The 25,170-nt window shown below is 35.2% G+C and overlaps 1 protein-coding gene across 2 annotated transcripts in view; it reads right to left on the minus strand.

The window, feature by feature from the left end:
* Nucleotides 1–7,272: 7,272 nt before the first annotated feature.
* The window catches only part of SEPTIN7 (septin 7), a 70,461-nt gene continuing 52,563 nt past the window's right edge, over nt 7,273–25,170 (minus strand). Inside the window, exons 10-14 of one of the 2 annotated variants that reach the window (XM_031455176.2) lie at nt 20,695–20,820; nt 14,686–14,706; nt 11,901–12,036; nt 9,345–9,484; nt 7,273–8,336 (exon numbers count right to left, since the gene is read on the minus strand). In XM_031455176.2, coding sequence (XP_031311036.2) covers nt 8,297–8,336; nt 9,345–9,484; nt 11,901–12,036; nt 14,686–14,706; nt 20,695–20,820 — 463 coding nt within the window. In that variant the 3' untranslated portion in view covers nt 7,273–8,296. The remainder of the gene's footprint in view (nt 8,337–9,344; nt 9,485–11,900; nt 12,037–14,685; nt 14,707–20,694; nt 20,821–25,170) is intronic. The other variant, XM_010988083.3, reaches the window with a different exon arrangement.

Below are 25,170 nucleotides of genomic sequence, written 5' to 3' on the forward strand. Positions count from 1 at the left end.
AAGAGAGAGAAGTAGAAGAGAGAGGAAAGAAGGAAGGAAGGAAGGAAGGGAGGGAGGGAGGGAGGGAGGGAGGGAGGGAGGAAGGTAAGAAGGAAGGAAGGAAGGATCCACCCCACATGGTGAAAAGTGAACTGAGAGCCTGGACCCTAGATTCAGGTGTCAACCTGGCCCCTGATCCCATCCAATCAACTCACAGGGTTTATTGGGGCTGAAGAGGTCCAGGCCCAGGAATGCTGAGTTGATCCCTTTTAAATTTATTTGAAGGAATATGCAAGCACAGCAGCCAGAATTGGGAGCTTTGGGCCATAATACAAAATATAACATATATAAATATGAACACACAAATATATACTTGAAGATAAGGACACTCAAGCAGGTCCATGTAACAACGGACTGAGGCCCCCTCACATCAACTTGCGAGTGATCTGATAGAGGATGTCTGAAAGTTTTTAAGTTTTATTAAGAGCTCATTAAATTTCATCAAATTTTGATGATTACTTTTATTAGAATTTCCTTGTTTCTAGGCAATACACACCTATTCAATATAAGGGGTATGGGGCTGCAAATGACTCAAAAATGGATCAGGAAAAAAGTATTTTGCCAAGATAAAAATTAGAAGAAAAAAAGTTCATTACAAATCTATGAATGGGGAGGAAGTATTTGACAATGTTGGGCGTACCAAGAGGAAGACAGCCCTGGGAGGAGGGAATTGCTGAGATGTGGGCTTTGGGTGCATCCATGGCCTATTGGGTAGGAACCAGTGTAAACTCTGGCCCAGGGCAGGCAGCAGAGGGAGGGAAAGAGGGACAGTCTCACGAGAGCCACGGTTCAGGGGCTGCCTGGGTGTGAAGGCTGTAGGCCAGGTGGAGCTCCACACCAGCCAGCACAGGCCAAGTCCCAGAACTGGAGTGTAGGGTGTGGGTAGGTTGTGCTGATTCAAAGGCCCAGGTTGGCTGCAAAGCTGGTATCCCACTTACCCATAATCCTTACGGGGAGACAAGTGTGTAGGCGAGCAGGGCTGTGGTCTGGCTCACAGCGGTTACCTGTGACCACAGCTGTGCCACCCACCCTATGGGGGCCTATTGCAGTTCTTCCCTGAGCTTTATCAAGTTTTCAAGCAAGGAGAGAGCTCCTGCTCTCTTTTCTGATTGAAATGAGAAAGATGTAAGCCTGGAGTTAACTAAGGCCGTGGGTTAGGCCTGTGAGGTCATCTGATCTGAGTAGGGAGGGGGCGGTGGATAGAACATTCTGCATGATGCCTCCCAGAAACCTTGACAAAAGCTTAAGAACCTAAAAGCCACAGATTTGTTGGCTCTGTTCAATGCTGATACATGAGCCTACAGAAACTCACGTATTTGGGCAAGAAGATGTGTACAGAAATGTTCACTGCAGCATTGTTTATAAAAATGAAAATCTGTTTATTAACCAGAAAATAGATAATATGTTGTGGTAGCAGCCCCCTAGTACTCTAGCTTTTGTACAGCTGTCTCCCAAATTGAACAGGGTTGAACTGCATCAACAATAAAAAGCATATTGCAGAAATGACATTGTGTGACTTCCAAGGCTAGGTCATAAAGACATTGTAGCTTACACCTTGTTCTCTCTTGGATCACTTGTTCTGGGAGAAAATCAGTCACTGTGTCACAAGGACATTCAAGCAGCCCTATAGAGAGTTTCATGTAGTAAGGGACTGAGGCCTCCTGAGATGAACTTGCCAGTGATTGGACTGAGCCATATTGTAAGCAGGCCCTCCAGCTCTAGTCAAGCCCTCAGATGACTATAGCCCCAAGCCAGCATCTTTAATGCCATCCCCCATCCAGAACCATCCAGTTAATTCCTGACCTACAGAAATTAAGATAACAAATGTTATTATTACAGTTTAAATTACTGTTACTAAGGTTGGGGGCAGTTGTTGCTTTGCATACAGCAATGGATAATACAAATATTATATAATTGTACAGTGAAATTTTAGTTTTTTAAATTTTTTTGCTTTTCCTTTTTTTAAATTGAAGTATAGTTGATTTATAATGCTATGTTAGTTTTAGGTCTATGGCAAAGTGATTCAGTTTTTTATAGTCTTTTTCAGATTCTTTTCCATTATAGGTTACTACAAGATATTGAATGTAGTTCCCTACGCAATACAGTAGGTCCTTGTTTATTTTATATATAGTAGTGTGCATCTGTTAATCCTAAACTCCTAATTTATTCCCCCACCACTACTTTTCCCCTTTGGCAAGCGTAAGTTTGTTTTCTATGTCTGAGAGTCTGTTTTGTAAATAAGTTCATCTATAACACTTTTTAAGATTCCACATGTAAGTGATATCATATATTTTTCTTTGTCTTACTTCACTTAGTATGATAATCTCCAGATCCATTCATGTTGCTGCAAATGGCATTATTTCATTCTCCTTCGTAGCTGAGTAGTATTCCATTGACTATATATATACCGCATCTTCTTTATCCATTCTAATCTCCTTGTTTTTAATAAGGGGTTAAAATGGCCATGTCACAGAATTCTACTGCGCTTTAACTGAGGATCTATGTGAACTCTGCATTTGGCATATAGGAGGTACTCAACAAACACTTGTTGCTGCACTTTTCTCTGATTTTGTTTCCTTGCTTCAATTTCCAAGTGAGTTTTCTCTCCCTTGAAAAACAGGAATTCTCCCCAGTTTGAACACTTTTGAAATGTTCACATTCGGTAGGATGAATTCATCAGTTCTCATAGTACAACTTGGAGAGAAAGCTCTTTTCCTCTTTAGGACATGGGTTATACCTGGGTCAGTCCCGTCTGAGTGAACAGCTAACAGAAGTGAGCTTGCATCAGTGGCCTCTACTCCATCCTCCAAACATGACTACCAGGGATAAAGTCTAAGCACTAATGAAGTAGAGGCTTGGGAAAGATAATGCCACCTTAAGCTTCTTACACCTCTACCCAGTAACCAGGTCTAAGGAGGACTTTATTTTGGTGTCTGAGAGAAGTAACTGTGTTCCTAAAATGTTAACTACAACATTGTTGTTTTTGTTTGTTTGCTTGAAAAGTAAACCATGCTAACATATATTTGTATAATCACATGAGATTTATCCCTAGGGGAAAAAACTGACAGCTCCCCCTACTCCCACCCAGAAAAAATATTTATTCCTTGACTTCTGAAACACAAGGGGAGAAAGTTCACATTAATTCCAGGGTCCATGTACGGCACCCATCACTTCACCCATCATTTGCCAAGTTGCTTAAATAACTGGCTTTCCCAAAACACAGGGAACTTTTCTGTGCCTGCAGTCCAGTGGAGCATACATTTAAATATGAAAGAGCCCAGTGAAATTCAAAGACAACGGAATTAAATGAGGAGAAATAAGTTGTAAGTCCCTGCTAGACCTAGTTCAGTACCCCACACTTGGGTGAGAGCCAGCCCCCTACTCACAGGTCTTCTGTGGTCTGCTGTTTCCTTGTAAATATCCAGGGTGAAACGCTATTCCTTGCAACACACCTGGAAGGTAGGAAGCTAATCAGGGCCCACTTTGAAGAGAAAGAGAACAAAAAATAGGCATTTGTTGGCGGTGTCTTACCAAGAGAAAGAGAACAAAAAATAGGCATTTGTTGGCGGTGTCTTACCACCTCCCCCAGTTAGTCTCCCACCTTATGCCGCGTCCTCACAGATCTCTATTCTCAGAGATGTCAACTGCAACTCCCTCTCCCCACCCCAAAGGATTTCAGAAAGCCTGAATGGCATTAGGTTTCAGCAGGTCCACAAACACTGCATCTAAAATGGTTCTGGGTGGCCAGTAGGGTTTCAGGCTACCCTTTGAGAGCCTGGCAAAGAACAAGGTCTCCTTTCATTTGACCCTCCTTTGCTAATACAATGCTGTTTGGCTGGGCCCAGCACCCCATGGGGCAAATGTTCAGGCCAAGAATAGTCTTCATTCTTCCTGTGAAGCTTTGAAAGTCTTCTAAAGAACACAGGAAATCGTCAGTCCCTATTTTCTGTTGAAAATGGCTGACACTAAACTTTGAACACTGTATGGATTAATCCCAAATCATGGGAACCAAGTTTACTTGAAAAGCAGCAACGTTTTCATCAGAGATGAAATACTGATAAACCATCTCAGCATTACTTACAAAGAAGGACATATTTTATAACTCCCATTAATAGTACTGTAAAAACCCTGCTCTTCTCAAAAATTACCTTATTTCCATGGTGTACCCTATTGTTGAAACATACATACTTCATTTAGTAATTCCAAAAAGTTCTGTTTACAGTGAAGCAGGTCTGGAGACCTATCATGGCACCACGCAAAGTTGCTGAAAATGAATCATCACCTAAAACTGGAGAAAAGCAATAAATACTCTTGGTTTGTCATGGCCCTGGCACACCACATTCATCAACATTCAAGGGGGAGGGCAGGGCGGCGTGTGTATATGTGGTTATGTATGTGTGTGAACTGTTTTTGTTCTAGTTAAATAAACCTTTTTTTTTTTAATTCAAGGATAACCCTTCTCAAGGTCCAGACACCTTCACATGTGCAATCACAATGTAATCTGCACTCTGAACCAGTAAGGGATACATGGGTCCTATTTTATGGCTGAAGAAACAAATATTCAGAAAGGAAAAGTAACTACCTAATTTACAGAGAGATGGGGTTTGAATCTAGATGATTAGTGTGTCCAGTGTTTTCTAGCACACACCAGAGTCCTACAGGATAAGACTGAAGCACATAGGCCCTGGTGTTGCCAAGACTGGGTTGAACTCCAGCTCTGCCAGTTACCATCTGTCTACTGGTTAAGTCACTAATCATATACAAAGCTGTTTCCACATCTGTAAAAGAAAGACACTGGTATCTATTAAAGATTAAATGAAAATAATGCACATACACTATTCAGCTGACTGTCTGAAACACAGTAAGTGTTTAGTATATGAATGGTTATATTACAAAAAGGGTAGGGTAAACATACTGAACGAAGTATGTGGACTTTTATTTTCATTTGCGAGCTATTTACTAGAAAGGATTTCAATTTACTGGAGTGGCATCCCTTTACATCAAGCAGGATGCCACAGCAGTATTCACTAGGAGTTTCTTGAGGATTCAACAATAACTGAATAATAATGATCTACATACTACCTATCGCCATACTAAATTGATGGCTTCCAAAGTGGAGTGTGTTAGGTAATTCATTGGGGGTTGGGAAGAGTGCCAAACTTTTTTTTTTAAATCTTTAAAATTTTGTTTCATAATGTTCACATTAACCTAGTATTACATGTATATAACTTATTATAAATTATAATTATGGATACATGCTCAAAAATATTTTAATAAGAAAACAAGATCTTTTTTCTCACCTCTATACCCTGACCTCCACATTCCTAGGTCTTTCTCTAAGAGGATAAAAGATATGAAAGGGGCAAGGAGTCAGGATGTGTAGGTGGTAATGTGACACTAAGCTAATGAGTCTGAGAAGCAGGAGTCTGTATTTCCTCAGCTTTCAAAATTACAACCTGAGCTACATAGAGATAAGCCGTTTGTCCAATTTATTATCAATTTCCCCAGTTTCTGGTGAACTTGATTAAAAAAAAACAATTGGATCTAATTTCCACTAGGTGGCAGTAAAGCTCTGCCACATGGTGCCCAAGATGCTCACATGTGTTTACTTGGGTCAATTTCACTTAGAAAGATAGAATAGTGATTAATAAGTTACTTCAATTATATAATGCCTCTGACAATGGAGACTAGGTATTGCCCGTTTTGCTGTTTACAAGCTGGCCTTTCCTTATGCCTTCCTGAATGTCACATGTATTGTGAATAGCCATGTAGCAGTTCTCAAAAATCCACAGGCCGGGCCATATAGTTAAAAAGCCCTTGATATGCTTGCTCGAAAAGCCTGGAGCTAACCATCAAAAGACCCAGCCAAGCTGTTCAGGTACTATATCAGATTCAGATAAAACCTTAGGCATGGCACGGATAAACACCTCTGCAAGTTTTCACTAGGTGAAGAATAAAAATGACTTTACAAAGTTACCACAATGCACAGAATGTTTAAATGGCTCCCGTGAGAACCTGCTGCTAGAAGCAGCAGTACTTACCAGTTAGACAGGTGGTCAACATCAACGTTCTCATTTTGCATTCTCCAAATTCAGTAGGTTGTTCTTCCTAAAACCAAACCTTTCTAATTAGGGATGTTAACACAATCTCTTTTAACACAAGAACCAAAACAGACCAAAAGCCACTGCATATTAACTTACAATTACTCCTGAATATCTAATCCTGGTCTTGGAATAAAAGTCAATTTTTAAAAAAGCCATTAGCACCATATTATATCCTCCAACAGCACAAAGCATTTTTAGATTAACAAAACTTTTCCAAGACAATCTTTAACTAGTGACAGCCATCAAAGAAGGATAAATGTTTACTGCAGTATTCTTTAAAAGAAAAAAAAAAGTGCGTGTGTGTGTATATATATATATGTACGATTTTTTTAGGTTTTTTTTTTTTTTTTGGTAGGGGATAATTAAGTTTAATTTTTCATTCTTTTAAGTGGAGATACTGAGGATTGAACCTAGGACCTCGTGCATGCTAAGCATGCATTCTACCACTTGAGCTATCTTCCCCTACTGCAATATTCTTAAATCATGTTTCTAATGCCTCATGAGATCTGCTTTAAAAGCAGCACCCCCAGGTGAACTTTTATATAAAGTCAATATTCTATAAAATGAATAATTTTCCTAATATGTTTTATACTTTATATCTATATATCTTTGAAAAGCAACAAGGATCTTTCAAGCATACTGATTTATTTAACTCCTTCAGCCTCTATGTAAACAAAAATATTGGCTATTCAGAATTATCAATTCCTTCCTTCTGCATTAATTTTAAAAAGTAACAGATACAGTGAAACTTTTCAATGTAACAAACTGGGTTGAATTAATTATACTTAAAATACCATAAAGCATTATGTTAAAATCTACATCATTGACCTTAGTGAAAAGAAATTATACTACTTTCTTTCTAGTTAAAAACTTCCCCAAGGACTTAAAAGAGTTCACCAAGGGAGTTAAATTCATTGCTAGAGAAATAATATGTTAATAGGAGATAGTAAGGATTACAGAGATACAACATCGTATAAATTAGAAAATCAGCACAATGCATTCTAAATGAAACAAACATGCAAGAAAAAGAGTTACAATCATGGAGGAGGCAAGTTCAAGTTGAAAAGCTTATTCCCAAACATATTCTAGTCTTGTATTTCAACTGCAGAATATTTAAGACCCCACACTCTTATTACATCACAACATTGTTTATTATGTGAATTTTTTTTTACAATACAAACAAAAAAATACAGAAATGCAGTATATGAATACAGCTAAATGCAGAATGGTGACTTTTTTTCTTTTCAAGAGGCCATGATTCCCATCTCTAGTAAAATAAAGAGACTGCACATAGGTAGAAATAGGTTGGTCGTTAGCTTCACAATTTTGCCTAGAAATGATCTATAAATGCATTTTCCCCCCTGCTACTTACCATAAAGTGTAAAAAGGGAATTAAAGGAAAGTTTCCTTGTTGGTTCCTACCATATGAAAGATGCTATATTCTATTTTAGCAGGGCCAATATATGGAAAATACCTAAATTAAATGTTATTACAAAAATGAAGCAGTAATGAGATTCTGGCTAAAGAGGGCACTAAATGAGAATAATATATATTTAAAGAATCCAAAACAAACAAACAAAAAAAGGTTGTTATAAAAAAGCTCTAGGTGCATTGTAAGCATATAGGTTTTTTTTTTCCATGTGTATTTTTAAACAATGGAAGTGTCAAAAAATAGGGTCAACTGTGTTAGACTAAATTACATTATTGTATATGCTGCATTGAATGGAACCTTTGTATTATAATTATCATAAAGAAGCATAGCTTGCATCATATTATGGCAATTTATCCTCAATGAAAACCTTCCAGAGTCCTTTTATTTTGGAATATCTTGTAAACAATCAAACCACCAGAACATGATTGTACAACAGTAAAATGTTTTCTTGCATTAAATTGAAGACATCTGTTTAATAAAAAAAGAAAAGAAAATATAGGAAAGGTACTTAGAGCTGTTAGTTTCTAAGTACACAACACCCTAGACAATTCAAGGCATCTTAATCTCCATCAAGAACAAAAAAAAATAATAATTTTTGTCATGCTGTTAAATCCATCATTAAGGATAAAACTGGTGCAAATTGGTCAAACGGATCCAACAAACACTGATGTCCAAGCTGGCATATTGGCAACTAATACGTAACTGGTGGTCAATAGAGGGTTTAAAAGATCTTCCCTTTCTTCTTGTTCTTTTCCAAGGTCCTAAATGATTAAAGGAAAATAATCAAAATGAGTGATCACTTCATAAATATTATAGACAACATATGGTAGTAATAGCTAACCCAACTACAACTGTGTTGGATTTTCAAACACTACTTTTACATTTAAAAATTAGAAGATTTAGAAGTGAACAATAAGGACAATGCTAGTCTATATTATTTTCTTGGACAGTCAAATATTCCAGGACAAATAGTAAAAAATATGGCAAAAACCCATTTTTAATACATAAGAACAACTTTTCCTAAATGAAATAGTGCAAATCAAAAATGATCAACGGACATCAACTAAGATATCCTTTTCTCCTATTGCCATTTGCTTTTACTGAACTGCTTTGCTTTTACAGATATATTTTCCTCTTCCTTGGGAAGAAAGTGAATAGGATAGTGTTATAGAACAAATGTCTAATCTTGAATATGTTTAGCAGTAAGGCTAAACTGTAAAACCTTTACAGGGGTACAACTTTTCAGTTTTAAGTGGGACGAATTAGAAAAAGAAGAAAACCAAAGTACAAATATTATTGATTTCTGTATAAATCAAGAGCAAGTAATGATTAGCTATATTAGGAATTAAATATCTAAAATTTTACCTTAATGAAATAATTCAACGCATTAAAAACATATAAAAGACCTTTGTAGCAGTGTTCTCTATGCTTGCCAAAAGTTAAACACAACCATTATGTCCAACAATTGGCAGAAAGAGGTAAGCAACTGATTATGGTGAGTCAACTGAAGAGAGTGTTATGAAGCTACTAAATTATAATTATGAATATTGTTAAGTCATGGAAAATGTTTATAGTGAAAAAAATACTATTATAGTAGATAGATTGCATCCATATATAAAATATTCATCGAGGAAAATGATTTGTGCTCAGGAATGTGTGTTAATGGGTGATGTCTTTTAAAATGTTATTTTAGTGTTTTTTAAATAAATAGGAAAATAATTCTTTAAAATATTAATACATACATTTCTTGGGAATTTGATATTAGTTACCTTGAAGAGTTCTGCTGTTCTAAGATACGTTGCTGGGCTTCCCAGTTTGCTTTCTCATCTTCAAACTGACGACGTTTTTCCTCTAATTCTTTGTGCTGTGCTTCCAAATTCTTTTTCATTTGCTCATGGCGCCGTTGGAGCTAAATCATAACACAATATATAAAATAAAACTGAGAAATCAGGAGCAGAAGTACATTCCACCCAGGCATCCTAATGTTAACAGCGTGAGCACTGAATTCTTAGTTATAAATTCAGAGTACTACCTGGAAAGCACCATCTCTTCCTGTAGGACTTACCACCCAAAAGGCCAGTGACCCAAGAGAATAATCTCAGGTAATAGGGAAAAAAAGAGTGCAATAAGCTACAGTCGTGTAGCACTTTATAATGGGCACACTCTATCTTACCTCATTTTTCCTTACTCATCACCCATTATCATACATGTAGGAAGTTGGGAAGGGAAGACACCACTGCTCCCACTATTACAGATGAGCAAACAGTTGCAGAGTTTAAGTCACTTGTCCAAGATCATTAGCTAGAAAGTGGCAGAACCAGGATTTGAATCTATCTCCTAATTCCAAATTCAGAAAGCTGAGATAAGCGGAAAGAAAGCAGATAGGTAAGGACCTAAGAGTTGTAAGATCACAGTAAGGTCCACTGATTCTTAAAAAGCAGTGGCTCTCAAATGTCAGTCTTCATACAAATCACCTGAATGCTTGGCAAAAATACAGAATCCAGGACCTTAACCCAGACATACTGAATTAGAATCTCTGAGTGTTAGGTCTAGAAATCCACATTTTCAACAAGCTCCAGTGATTCTAAAGCAACTGATTCCTCCTATGTTGAGAATTAGTGATGTAAAGAATGCTGGCTTAGAGGTGGAAACACTCATGCAAAGTAACTGCAGAAACAAAGAGCTCATCTAATGTTTTATCAGATAATTTCATCTAGGCACTAGTCAGTCAATTTCTGAGGAAAACAATCACAGCAAAAAATAAAAAAGGAAAAAGAAAAAGAACCCTCCCCCTCAAAAAAAAAAAACCAGATAAAATCTAACTACACTGAATAACTAAGAGCTGTTAAAAATCTTCAGATGTCCAGGAATTATGTTCTATTAAAGATTATATTACATCACTGAGTTAGCATCTTGAATTTGGATTATAATATAATTTTGCATAAAATGTGTTTTCCTAATTTGTAAACCCACAAAAAGTGACTTCACATTCATTCCTGTTCCAAATATTTCATGCCGTTACTACAAAACAACACCATCCAAGATATATTTAAGCAAACATGAGTCAAATTTGAGGTAACATCTTCCTGATGATAGCAACAAGTTACTAAGAAGATATCAGAAAATAGGAACTGGGAATACCTTTAGTTATTAAAAAAAACGCAAAGGAATCATATACACACAATTCAGAACAGTTACCTCTGAGAAGGAAAGAGAGGGAGACAAAAAGGGAGAGGTACATAGGGGCCTCAAATAAACTGACGATGTCTTATTTTTAAAGCTGGGCAGTAGGTCACAGGGTTCCTCATTCTTTACCTGAACATTTCTGTCACTTACATGTATCTTTTGTGTTAACTGCATGTAGAGTTAAAAGTATAGGTTACAATCCTCACTTCCTAGAAGCCCTTGGGGTTAGATGTGTTTCACAATTCAGAATTTTTCAGATTTTGGAAAGGCAATACTACTTAGAAAAGTCTATATATTATTACATTTACAAAACAACTGGTAGTTGTATGATAGTGCCAAATAATCAAACACATTAGTATTTCTGGCAGTGAAATAGTTTCTTCCACTGTTCTCAGACATCAAGTCAACTACTTACTCTATAGATTTCTATGTTAGTGGCTTTTTTCCCCTCATCTTTTTTTTTCTTGTCACTTACTGAAGGATATGTCTTCAAGATCTTTTTAATTAACAGAAATTAAATATATGCCTCAGCATCTACAGGGATTCCAGGGTAGCTGATCAGCTTACTGACTGCTTTGTCACTATCCTACCTGATTTTTTTTAACAGTGGGAATTTCTTTGACACAATATTACAAATAAGGCCCAACTCATTTACAAAAAAAAACACACTCCTTCAATTTCTCCTCTTTGCTTGTAATTTATTCTGGCATGTCCTTTCTTTCTTTCTTTACCTTTCTTTCTTCTTCATTCATATGCAAATAAATCTGGCCTTCTATTATTATTCTAACACTAGTTTTAATTCTTACATCCACCCAAAACTCTGATCTGTACTATTCTTATATTGACTGTATGGAATGGCTTATAATTTCATTTCTTATAACTTGCCTATTATAGCTAACAATTCATTGTAAGTATCTTATGTCTTCCTACCAAGTATACTTGTATCCAACACATATTAAAACATATACTATCTTATTATAAACATAATGTTTGCTTTTACATCTCCATTTTATTATATTAGCGTATTATATTAAATTTTAAAAATATCTATAGAAAGGTTTTATTATGAATTTTATTAAAGATATTATTTTAAAAAGGAATATCGTGTCTATAAAAGGCAGAAATATTAGGTTGATTACCTCAGCTTCAGAGTCCTTCAGTTTTTGAACTTTTTCTTTGACCTTCATCTCAAACACCTGCTCCATCTCCATCTCCATCTTCTTCATCTTAGCTACATGCTCCCTTCTTTCTTCTTCCATTTGTGCGAGAGGGCTCCTGTTATGAACGTTAATGATAATCATTAAACATCTTAAAAAAAAAGTATAATATGAAACTCTGAAACAGTGATGAAAACAGAGATGCTGGATGCCATTACTAAATTCTTTGCCCTCTGGTTTTTGAAAATACGTTTCAAAATAATTTTTCAATTATTCTGATACCACATTAAATGACACGGAACACAGACTTGAAGTTTTATGCATAAACATGTTATAAACTCTTTAGAAACTTTTAAAATTTATAAATATTTGTAATCTAGAACGTCTTCCCATGAAGTTTCGTATCTAAACTTGAAAATTTCTGTAAATACAAAAACAGACCTACCAAAGGTGACTATTAGTGGGATGCTTCTCTAAATCTAATGCATATCAAATCAAAGATAACACATAAAATAAACTGTAGAAGGAAACTGGAAAGGGAACATTCCCTAAATACATTTACAGAATGGAAACGAGAAGAAAATTACTTAATTTTGTACTTCAAACAAAATTTTATGTGAAAAGTTACTGAGTTATTGAAGTTAACATATGTAAAATATTTTTAGTTCTGCAATTTTCCAAGTGTTATAATCTATTCTTTTAGACAACTACTGACATCACAATCACACAATTAACAATAATTCAAACCTATTTTGGTTAACCAAATTGATACGCTGGAAAAAACTATCAGGCGATACTTAGAACACTCCTCATTTAGGCAAGCAGAGTATTTCTAGTTCACTGTGATGTCAATGCTCTTGAAAAATTCATTCCACCTAACTCAAATATTTCAGTCTTGATTTTCAAAGATGGTCCGTGATAACACATACATAGATATGAGAGAGAGAGAGAGAGAGAGAGAGAGAGAGAGAGAGAGAGAGAGAAAATGAATCAGAAGAAAATAAATATCCTGACATTTCTGAAATGCCAGAAAATAGATACAAGCATAAATAAAAGTAGTTCACTCCACTAACATTAAAGTCCACAGGCTCAAATCTCTGCACAATTTTGTCCAAAATTTTCATGGTGAAAAGTATTACAAATGAGCTTTATGTTAAGGCTAATATATTTATAGACACAAGAGAATGCCAAAGTATCAGTAACCTACTACTGCCCCAGGGAGGAAAGAAAAGTGGGCTCTGCGGCTTTAAGGATCTCTGAAAACTATTCAATATACTTGAACAACTTAAAAGACGCAGGCCCTTTTTCTGACTTGGTTGATAAAATGTGTTTATTTTGCCTCCACAAAAACAGGCCTTGACCATTTAATTGTACATTTTAAATTGGTGAATTTTATCTCAATAAAGCAGTAAGTTAAATCAGGGCTTAAAAACAAAATGAGGCGTTGTATTTCACCCATAACTTCAAAGCTAGTCACTTTAATCCTGATTTGACACACTCTGATTATGGTGACGTCTCTCCTAACAAGGCTGAATATTTCTAACTATTACAGCACTCTTCTTCCCTACCAAGCAGGAGGACAAGAGAGTAAGATGGAAAATATTAAACAAGCAACAGGACAGAACACTGGCTACTGATTTTTCTTAGCAAAAAAGGAACGACAATGATGTGAGACTATTGTGATCAAGATTCTTCATTTTTGCAATTAATCTAAGTTAGAATAAAATGTTATTTAACTAAAGGATATTCCTTCACCAAAAGAAAACTTAACAAACCTACAGTATGTTTTAACAATTAAACAATTAATCAGAAGTTCTGAAAATGAAACTAAACCAAACATTAATTTAGAAGAACAACCTACATTAGAAAAGTGAGGTCAACTGAAAATAAATTTTTAAGTGTAAATATCATTATTTCATTAAAAGCCAAAAAGGCCCTACATATTAATACATTTTTCATCATTATGGCAGGTGTTTTTAATATAGGGGCCTCAGATCTCTTGGGCAGTGTCAATGAATGACCTGAAAGGACATACCAAATGTGTGTGTGTGTGTGTGTGTGTGTGTTGTGTGGTGTGGTGTGGTGTGGTGTGGTGTGGTGTGGTGTGGTGTGTGTTCATGTAGTATTTTTCCGGTGAGAGGGTTCAAAGCGTTTGCCTGATTTCTATAAAACGCACTTCTACCAGCCCCCAAAACATTGTTAAGCTCTAGAGGGGAAAAAAAAAACCCTCTAATAATGATTTTTGAATTGGCAGTCTTAAGTAACTGAATATACATGTTTAAGCAATTCAGATTATCCAACAATATTGTTGGGATTTGAAAATATATTAAATAAATACATTGTAACTATATTAAATAAATTATAAATGAAAACTAGAACTTAAAAAATAAATTAGAATTTAGGTAGAACTGTGATTTTACAGTTAAATACATAATCCTTATATAACCTATATTATTATGTTACTATATAACGTATAAAACCTATCTATAAAATGCTCATTTAATTTCACCCTTGAGGGGAAGAAGGCAATTCATTTGAATGTAAAGAATTCATAGTATAATCTGCACATGAAAAGGTTAACTACCTTATCAAGAGTAAACACGGTGATCTAGATTATTATTTAAATAACTCTTGGGGGAAAGTAGAAGCCTATAGAGGAACATGCTATGATGTTCTGAAATTTGCTTTTAAATTCAAAATTTAAATATTGAAAATTTTTACATACTAAAATTGCTTATGTCTTTGGAAAAACAAATTAACCACTTACATGCCTTCAACTGTGTCATATCTAAAAGAACAAAAAATACAGAGACTTAGCACACTCAAAGTAAACCATACTAAAAGCAGCAATTAAAGGCAAATTCACAGATTTCACAATAAAGTTATGTGCCCCAAAACAAAAGTTTACGGCAAAATTTGTTAAAGTTAGTTAATTTCTTTTCCAAAATTCGTTCAGCAATCCCTACACCAAATCATTATGAAAATAAATATGTTGTAAAGTTATCGTCTGACAGCCTGCTCAAATTTCTAAAGCTATTTAAATATGTGTACTTTCAGAGAAATTTGCAATATTTCACATTAAGTTTTTCAGCCTTGTAAAAATACTTTACTCCTGACTAAATGAAGTGATATTCCAGTATTATAAGAAAATGCTCACACATATCTAAAATGAATTTTTTGAAGCCTCTCACCAGTCAAAACAATCTTTCAAATCGAATTTTTAAATAAATTAGCACCCACTTTTGGTCATCTTTATTAAAGTGACATTTAGAAAACTAACACAAAATTTTATTTATAATGTGGAAAATACAGGGAAAAGGATCACTTTTTGTTGTCATATTTTTTTCTTTCAAATGAAACTTTTTTTATTAGATGTCTGGAAAAACCACTTAAATTATATCATTGCCTGCTTGCTTTTTAATGGAAACTCTTCTTCATGCATATAGCTATGCTAAACTTATAAACTTACACTTGTCAGAAAAATTTAAAGCAACTCAAAGAAATGAAAAGACCTGGTAACAGATTTTCTTTAAGAAGACTGCAACATAACCTGAATATCACATTAAGTCTCCAAAGATATAACTTAGTTCCTTCTAGGGATCTCTTTAAGAGGCTATAGTTCCTAAAAGCCACCAGGTGACTTACTCTTTCCATGTAACCAATAATAAATCACAGCAAGGATCACACTTAAGGCTGTCTTAGTAAGGTTCTATTGTGGTTGTGTTACATGACCCACATTTTGAGTGCAATGGAAAGACAACCACATTTCATATAAATTATGTGTGGTCTTTGCTGAAGAATACATTAAGCAAGTACATTTACATACTTTTGCTTCAGTGGTTGATAGGTCACTATGTATACAGACATGTAGCAATTTTCATACAAAATTTTCCAAAGGAATTTCATTTAAGTAAAGGACTTCAAAGAGCAACAAAAATTTCCAAACATTCTGGAAAACAATAGTTACCAACATTTTATTTTACAAAGTGAGAGTGTTAAAATTTAAAACCAAATATAAATATAACAATACTATCATCATATTTTCATGAAAGGACATATGAACAAAGAGTAAAAGATATAACTGAATAAATTTATTTCTTGAAAAACTTTGGAAAATTTCAGATCAATGAAACTGTGTCATATACCAAGCGTTCTGAGGATTAGCCTTCGGAAACCTGTATTTTCAGTCATTTCTAAGAATTTAGTTATCTACAAAGTTTTCCCAAGACTACAGATGAAGGTTATAGAAAACAGTAATAAATTAACCTATGGAAAAGAGGCAATAGTGTGTACACCAACTTAGAGCAAGATATTAACTGTCATAACAGGTGTCAATGATAGAAAACTATTCAGAGGGTCACCAATCAAATGTGATTTTAAGTTCAGGCATACCTCAGAGATATTGCAGGTTTGATTCTAGGCTACCTCAATAAAGGGAAGTAAATACAGAAATAAACTGAGTCACATAGATTTTTTGGCTTCCTAGTGTATGTAAAAGTTATGTTTACACTATACTGTAGTCTATTAGATGTGCAATAGTATTATGTCTAAAAAATGTATATATCAATCAAAAAATACTTTATCACTAAAAATTGGGAACCATCATTTGAGCCTTCAGTAAGTCATAGCAGGAATAAAGATCACTGATTACATATCAACATAACAAATAATAATAAAAAAGTGTGAAACATTCCAAGAATCACCAAGATGTAGCAGAGAGACATGAAGGAAGCAAATGCTGGTGGAAAAACGGCATAGACAGACTAGCTTAACGCAGGGCTGCCACAAACCTTCAATTTGTAAAACTCCCTTATTGGGGATCACTTTCTTTTAAGACATCTACAATCTGGATATGGTTAATTCTTCTCCCCATTCCTTTACAACCCCTTGTTGAATCCTTTTTAATTCAGAAGTTGACCTCACTTTCTGTTACTTCTAACACCCTCCAACCTCCAGACAGAGGTGGGCAAGATTCATTCTTCCTGAGGTAAACAGATGACTTGATATCTTCTTTGCCCAACACAGGTAATAGCTGAACAAAGAATAGTGCTCACTATTCCAGACTCCAGACTTGAAACAAATCAGCATTTGATGAGACAAGCTCAGTGATTTTTAAGATTTTAACCATATAATCTAAATCCTGTTTTTTTCCCCTAGCTTTATTAACATATAATTGACATACAATATTGTCTAAGTTTAAGATATACAATGTGATGTCTAAATCTTGTTTTAAGTTCTAAGACCACTATGACAGAAAGGCACGTTTTCAATCATATAAACCAGTTATTTTTATTTTTAACCCATAGTTTAGTACACTCTACAGTCTGTCCAAACTGTCTCCAGAAATTATATATAAGATAGACTAATCTATTACTCAATACTTAACATTAAAAAATTAACTTATAATCTAAAATCAAGTGTGATTATTTAGCACTTTTCAGAGTGTACACTGCCAGACAAAAGTTAATGTAATTATAAATTTTAAATAGATGTATATACATATGTATATGTATATATATTGTATAAGAGCAATGAAAAAACAGGTCCATCAGCAATCAGCAGATGAATAAATGACCTTATCATCAATTTTATTTCTTCTTCTTATTTTTAAATGGAAGTACTGGGGATTCTACCACTGAGCTATACTCTCCCCTAGCCTATTTCTTTTTCAAATTGCCTGCAGATGCTGTTTAGAGACCATAGGCAATAAAGAAAGTGATAAAATGACATTTTTTTTTTAAAGGGCCAAAGTTCAGCGGTCTTCAAAATGAAGTCTCTATTTATATGAAGAGAGTTACTTTAGCTTGTGCAGTTTTAAGAAAATCAATTTCCAGATCCTCAATTTCCATACAAAGTTTTGCCTCAAGTGATCTGCCTGAAAATTTCCAAGTTACAAACAACCCACCTATCACATTACAGAAAAAAAGACCTACTCCCTCGTACCCATCCCTTATCTAAAGTTTGAAAACCTCCAGGTGACAAAACAGGAGTCTCTTTCAGTGATAAATCAAAGTACTGTAACAAAAACTTAAAGAGTGTATCTCCCAGTATCGAACATGTTTCTATTAAGGGCATGATGTGGTGTTAGCTGGTAGAAACATGGTACCTGGATCCATGTCATAACACTCCAGGTTCAGATATATAATAGAGGGAGATGGCTGGAGAATTGGCAATTTTTGTTTAATGACTCTACCTTTCCCACTCAAGATCCTTGAAACCTCAATCTCTCCCTGTCACCATTATCAAAGGATACATTACCATGGAGGGAAGAGTACCATGAAAGTAATACAAATAGAACATCAGAAGAAGCCTAAACTCACATTTGTTATTTTTTCTAAATATTTAATATTAGTCATTAATATTTAAATATTAGTCATTCTTTTTAGTTGTCCGTGGATGGGTCCTAAGCTATAAAGAAAAACACCTTACATCAGTTAAAGTACCGTAAATTGCTGGTACTGATTTTTTTTTTTTCAAAAATTCAACTGAAATGTTTTCTGAAATTGCTAATATTTTCAAGACAGTATTAGATATAACCAAAGTGTAAGACTTCCAACTGACTTCTTTCAGATTCAGTATGTGTCATTCAATAAAGTAGTAAAACTCTAATTTAACAAATCATATATCAGTATCTGTTCCAATTACAGCCATTCCCCAGTTGGTACAATCTTTAAAAATATTTATTTTTCTATTTACTTAATATAAAATAAAATACTAACTCCTGGAGCAATATGACTTTTAGCAGTACAAATTTTATTATTATTTTCACAGGCAAAGTTTAGACATGATTAATCTCATTAAGAAATACATTTCCAATAGAATTCTACTTTTTATGTTTTCACTTGGGTTATAGTTTAACTCAAGTAATCCACACTAGAATTCTGTATATGCAGAAGCATTTTTAACAACACTAAAAGGTTTACTATTTTTCTCTGAATTACTTACCTTCATCCAACTGCAAAAATATCCCAATGGCACTATTTTAAAAGACTTATATTTGAATTATGGAAAAAAATTTATTTCTAACACATGAATAAACGTTTAAAAGAAAAAAATCAAACTGATAGTACATTTTCCTTTAACATATTATAAAATTACCAGTGGCTTTAATTGTGTATGTTTTTCTTTCAAACAGTTAAAAAATTCATAAGCTAGTGAAATGCTTAAAATGGATTCAAATTTTGTGAACAATATTTACTTAGACAGATCCTTATATTTTTGTGCTAAAGTTGTCTAATAAAAATTTTGCTAAAAAGAAATTAAAAATTCTTGCCTTTTTCTCATGCACAGAATCTTGCCTCAAATAAAATATTGTCTTTTAAATATAAAAAACCAAATCAATTTTTAAAACAGCAGTAGTAAATTCCCATAAGTCAGTGTTCTGCAAAACATGCGTTACTAATCACCTATATCAAAACCATTTAGGCGCTCATTAAAACCACAAACCTTTAGACTCATCCCACATCTACTGAATCAGAATCTCTTGCTAATGATTGAGCCTAGAAATTTACCTTTTTAAGAATTACTCTCAGGAGATCTCTGAAACCAGAAAATCTAGAGATTGTTCAATAAAGTTCCTCAAATAAGCATGCTAACAGCTCTATAAGAAGAAACTCAAAGTTAAGAAAGAGACTGGGGCTATGATCCAAACATCATTAGGAAAATATGGAAGAAAATAAACATAGAGTTAGGTCTACGATCAGTTTTAAAAGAGAACTGTTTAGGACTTTGCCAATAATTGTTAATGCTTTCGGTGCTTCCTTACTGAATTAGGGCCACTGTGGAGACATAACTGAAAAACAAAAAAGGAATGATTTTCTTTTCCATTATAAGGAATGTTGACCACTGTAAAACACAGTATTACTACTTTGAGAACTTGCCTTTGTCATTATTTATCATACAGATGATCTTTCAAGATTATCCTCTAACAGTGGGTTAACACCTGGCTAAAAATGTACATACATTGCAAAAAATTGTCTTCATAATACTTATGATCTTCAACAGCCCCAAATAAAGGAAAAACAGGGCACATACACGGTTACCAAGTCTGTAACAGCTAACTCACCAGCCTCCTCACACATCTCTTTTCCCTGCACCACCATAAGACCACCACAGCTTGAGGATATGAGCTTGGCTGGGTGAAGCTGTATATTCAGTAGTCACTCACACCACTAATAACCAACAGGAGAAATCCAAACTCCAGCTAATCTACTCCCTGAAAATGTACAACAGGAATAGAGGAGGTAACCAAGACTACATTAATCTAACTACTCCTTTTGTTTGGTCCTGTCCCTTATTTCTATATAACCAGTTAGTAAACACTTGCTTATCAAAATGGTTTATTTTAAAAAGACATAATAAAAGGTAGAAGCTCTATGTTTAGTCTCTTTAAAGAGACTATGGGACGTTTGTCTCAAGAGTAAAGTGAATTAAGGGTTACTTGGTAGTAACTGTTCTCTTCCTTTAAAAAAAATTTTGCTAAAGGAGCTGTTTGATTTCTAATTGGGGATCTGCTAAATGTGTGGTATATAGATTATTAAGATGATGGCAAATGACCAGAAGAGAATGCATGGCTCTTTCACCTAAGGAACAAGGTAATAAAACTACACTTCCTCCAACAAACAAAAGCTTAACAGTATAAATGTCTGCTGTTGTGCATAAAGAACAGTATCCCAATTTTCTATTCAGTAGCCAAGAGGAATCTGATGAAAACGAAACAATACAATTATTCACTACATAAATAATACCTCTTCTGGAGGAAACGATGTATACTTACTTCGTAAGCTGCCCTTTATTCTTGTTATTATCAACTCCATTATAAGTCACAGCTGCCAGTTTTCTGCTCCTGTAGTTCTCATAGTGCACATTATTAGTGACATCTTTCAAGTCCTGCATGTGTGTTCTGTCATAAATAAATAACACATCAAGAGTTTGCAACTATTACAAAAGCTTTGGTGTAAATTTAAAATTTCACCAAAACAAAAATTTCAGACTTAAAACAAGCAGAAGACTGTTCTTAAGGATGATGGCATTCATCTGTCTTCATTCACACTCAAGGCAGAGCAAGATACAATGTGGTAACTTGACACCAAAGGAAATTTAGGTTCCAAATGAAAGCACAGGAGCCATAAAGCCCCTCAAGCAATTACTAAAGAATGACATTTCTACAAGAGTATTTACCTTTATGGTATATGTTTTTACTCAAGTAGGGAAAGTAGATTAGCTCCTACTGAAGTTCATAAAACCTAAAAGAAATTGCTTTTCTTTTAGCAATATCATTAATATTTGAGTTTTTACTCATGTAATGCAAGGGGATACTTCATATCACATATCAAGTTGGATTTAAACTGGGAGATTTTAATATTGAGTAATCTTCTGTTTATTCAAATTGTCCAGTAAATGTGGTATTTTGGCTAAATGAATGTCTGCTCATTGCACTTCTATCATATACAAAATCAATACACAGGCAATAACTATACAATGTATGCGACAATTTCATCATCCCTTAAAGATTCAAGATGCTAAGAGACTCCCTGAGCTGCTCTGTGGTATTCTTTACCAATGCGGTGTTCTGGATATATATGGTGTGGCAGGACTCTGTTATCACTTCATTTTCTCTTTTCTCATCATCCATTCCTGCACTTGCCATCTCTCACTTTTCATCTCTACCACCTTACCAAAACTCCCTTCTGGGAGACAAACATAAAAGTGTTACTCTGTTTTTATTTCTGATACCCAGAAAACTTACTATTACTTTTGCCTTTGTGAATAGAATGTGATGTTCAATTACTCTGGTTCATCTCCTACTATCAGACATTTCCATTCAGTTCTCTGATGGTTTATTCCTCCTATTTCTGAGTCTGGGTTTTCCACAAGATTCATCTCCCTTTATACTCTGTCCCTTGATGAATAATATCCTCTCTATGGCCATTAGAGTTACACCTAAAGCTCCATCCCTCTCTACTTCAGTCAAGTCAGGCAGTTCCTTACTCGTAGCATATCTAATAGTTGGGACAGAACAGCTCAGGTTAACCTATCACTGACTCTCAAACTTCTAAGTTCTACTGCTTTAGGAACTCGTCTCAGTCTTGACAGTTTTCTCTTTGGCTGTCACTCAGTTTTTTGGTACCAGTGTATGTTATAGGAGACACAATATAACCTCTTCAACTAATTGTAAACACCCCATTTTACAAGAAACATGCCATCACCTTTTGTACTCTTGCCACAGATAGCACATAACAGGCCCTTAAAAATTGATTTGAAGCTAAGATATGATAAACACTGTTGACTTTCTTGAATAAATTACTGTTATCAATTTCTCTAAGTAGAGAATAATTAAAACAAACTGCCAATATAAAACAATCTTTTTGTAATTTTAAATATATATTATCTCATCATTGTATCACTGAAAAATCATTAATGGATCAGAGGTAAAGTACTTAGCAGCCGAAATATAAGATGTGGAAAACAAATAACTAGTTGTTAAGCTATTTTTGTTAATGTCTTCTTACATTTTAGATAATGAAAGATTCTTCCCTTTCACTAAAATCCCACCTGGTTCTGGTTTTTTCCCAGATATAAAAGTCTGTGTTTCCACTTAATTAAACATGCTTTACTTTATAAGTTTCAACCCATTACTCCACTCTTAATTAGATAATTAGTAATACAGTTTTCTCCACAGTTTTGGGAGTTTATCCATCTTTTCCACTCCCATTGTTGACAAGACAGCACTCTCTTCTCTCCTTCTATATTCCTTCCCTACTTGATTTCTGCACTGTCCGTTGCTACATCCTGAAACTATTTTTTACCAAGTTTTCCTTCTCTCCACTCCTTGGTTTGTCTGCCACAGCCAGTTCTCTTAATCAGTAAAATGACACTGCTTTGAACTTGAGTCTCTACTAGGAGCAACCTCTATTCTTAACTTAAATCTACATGATTTCAATTACTTGGAATTGACATCTGGAATACTGGTATTGATATTTCCTTCAAGTGTCCACTGACTGCCTTTATCTTAAAGACAATATTTAATAAGACATTAAATATACATCTTTCTCACCTTTACTCCAAAGTTAAAAGGAAAGGCAATAAGGTAAAATATTCCTAAAGTTATCATTTTCAATGAATAATACTTTTCAAGAATGTTTTACATATTTCACTGCAAAAACTATAAATGAAAAATTGTGTTAAGAAGCAAAGTGAACATCTAGCATAAGTGAACATTTATGCCTTAGGAAAGAAAAACAAGTGTGTTACAGCACATTTAACAAATGAATGAATTTTTTATTAAGCAAAATTGCTTAACCATCTACCTCAAGGAGTTGAAGCCAATATCTCCATCGTACTCATTGTTAAAAGTGTTATATAGGATTTTTTCTGGTCAAGATAGCAATTTGTAGTAGGACCACAAGCTTGTCCCTCCTTATGACTACAACTGACTGTTAAACAACCATCAAAAAAAAAAAAAAAAAAAAAAAAAAAAAAGACTGGAACCTAACATAAAAGATCTTCTTCAACTGGAAACATAAAGAGGGAACCACAGTGGGATGCTAGAAAGGGTGTGCGTGCGATATAATCAGGTCCCAAAACCCCTGGGTGGGCAACATAGAAGCTGAAGAATAATTAAGTCACAGAGGCCCCCACAGAAGTGAGAGTTCTGAGCCCCATATCAGGCTCCCTAGCTCAGGGTTTCGACGTTAGGAGGAGACCCCAGAACATCTGGTTTTGAAGGCCAACAGAGCTAAACCCCAGGAGCCTGACAGGACTGGCGGAAACAGAGACTTCACTCTCTTGGGAAGTGCACACAGAATCTTGCTCATGCTGGGCCCAAGGGCAGAGGCAGTGATTTCATAGGAACCTGGGCCAGACCCACCTGCTGGTTTTGGAAGGTCTCCAGGGGAGATAGGGGGCAGCTGTGGCTCACCCTGGGGACATAAAAGCTGGTGGTGGACATTCGGAGAGTATTCATCTACATGAGCTTTCCTGGAGGCTGACATTTTGCCTGGGTCATTAGCACTAAGACCTAGCCCCTATAGGCTTAAGTGTTGGGATGCCTCAGGCCAAACAACATACTGGGTGGGAATACAGCCCCACCCATCAGCAGACTTCCTGAGCCACAAATGCCTCTACACACTGCCCTATCCACCAGAGGTCCAGAACCAAGCTCCACTGAGCAGTGAGTAGGAACCTGACTCCTCCAGCCAGGAAACCCACATAAGCCTCTAGTCCAGCCTCATCCACCAGGAGGCAGATACCAGAAATAAGAAAATAACAATCCCAAAGCTTGTGGAAGGAATCCACAAAAGCAGGCCAGACTCTACTCTGGGACCGGCTGGATCCTGGCCCTTGGGTGACAAGAGAGGAGTGTACTTCTGGGACGCACAGGACATATCCCACAGAGGGCCACTTCTCCAAGGTTGAGAAACATAACTAACCTACCTAAAAATACAAGTAGAAAGACAGACAATATGAGGAGGCAGAGGAATATCTTCCATGCCAAGCAAGGCACAAGATAAAATTCCAGAAGAAGAAATAAGTGATAAAGAGATAGGCAATCTAGCCGAGAAAGAGGTTGGATGGTGAAGATGTTCAGAGAACTCAGGAGTATAGATGCACAGGGGGAAGTTTTTAGCAAAGAGTTAGAAAATATATGGAATACTGAAACAGAGTTGAAGAATACAATTACTGAAATGAATAATATACCACAAGGAACCAGGAATAGACCAAATGAGGCAGAAAAATGGATTAGTGAGCCAGAAGATAGATTAGTGGAAATCACTACTGCAGAAGAGAAAAAAGAAAATAGAATGAAAAGAAATGAGGATAGTTTAAGAGAACTCTGGGACAACATGAAGCACACTAATTTTTGCCTTACAAGGGCCTCAGAAAGTGAAGAGAGAGAGAAAGGACCTGAGAAAATATTTGAAGAGATAATAATTGAAAACCTCCCTAACTTGGGAATGGAAACTGTCACCCAAGTTCAGGAAGCACAGAGAGTTCCACACAGGATCAACCCAAAGAGGAACACACAGAGGCATATAGTAATCAAATTGACAAAAATTAAGGATAAGGAGAAAATATTAAAATCAGCAAGAGAAAACCAACAAATAACATACAAGGGAACTCCCATTAAGGTTATCAGCTAGTTTTTCAGTGGAAACTCTATAGGCCAGAAGGGAGTGGCATGATACATTTAAATTGATGAAAGGGAAAAACTTACCACCAAGAATACTTTAGCTAGCAAGGCTCTCATTCA

This window comes from Camelus dromedarius, chromosome 7 (assembly GCF_036321535.1).
Source record: "Camelus dromedarius isolate mCamDro1 chromosome 7, mCamDro1.pat, whole genome shotgun sequence".
In the NCBI taxonomy this organism is placed as follows: Eukaryota; Metazoa; Chordata; class Mammalia; order Artiodactyla; family Camelidae; genus Camelus; species Camelus dromedarius.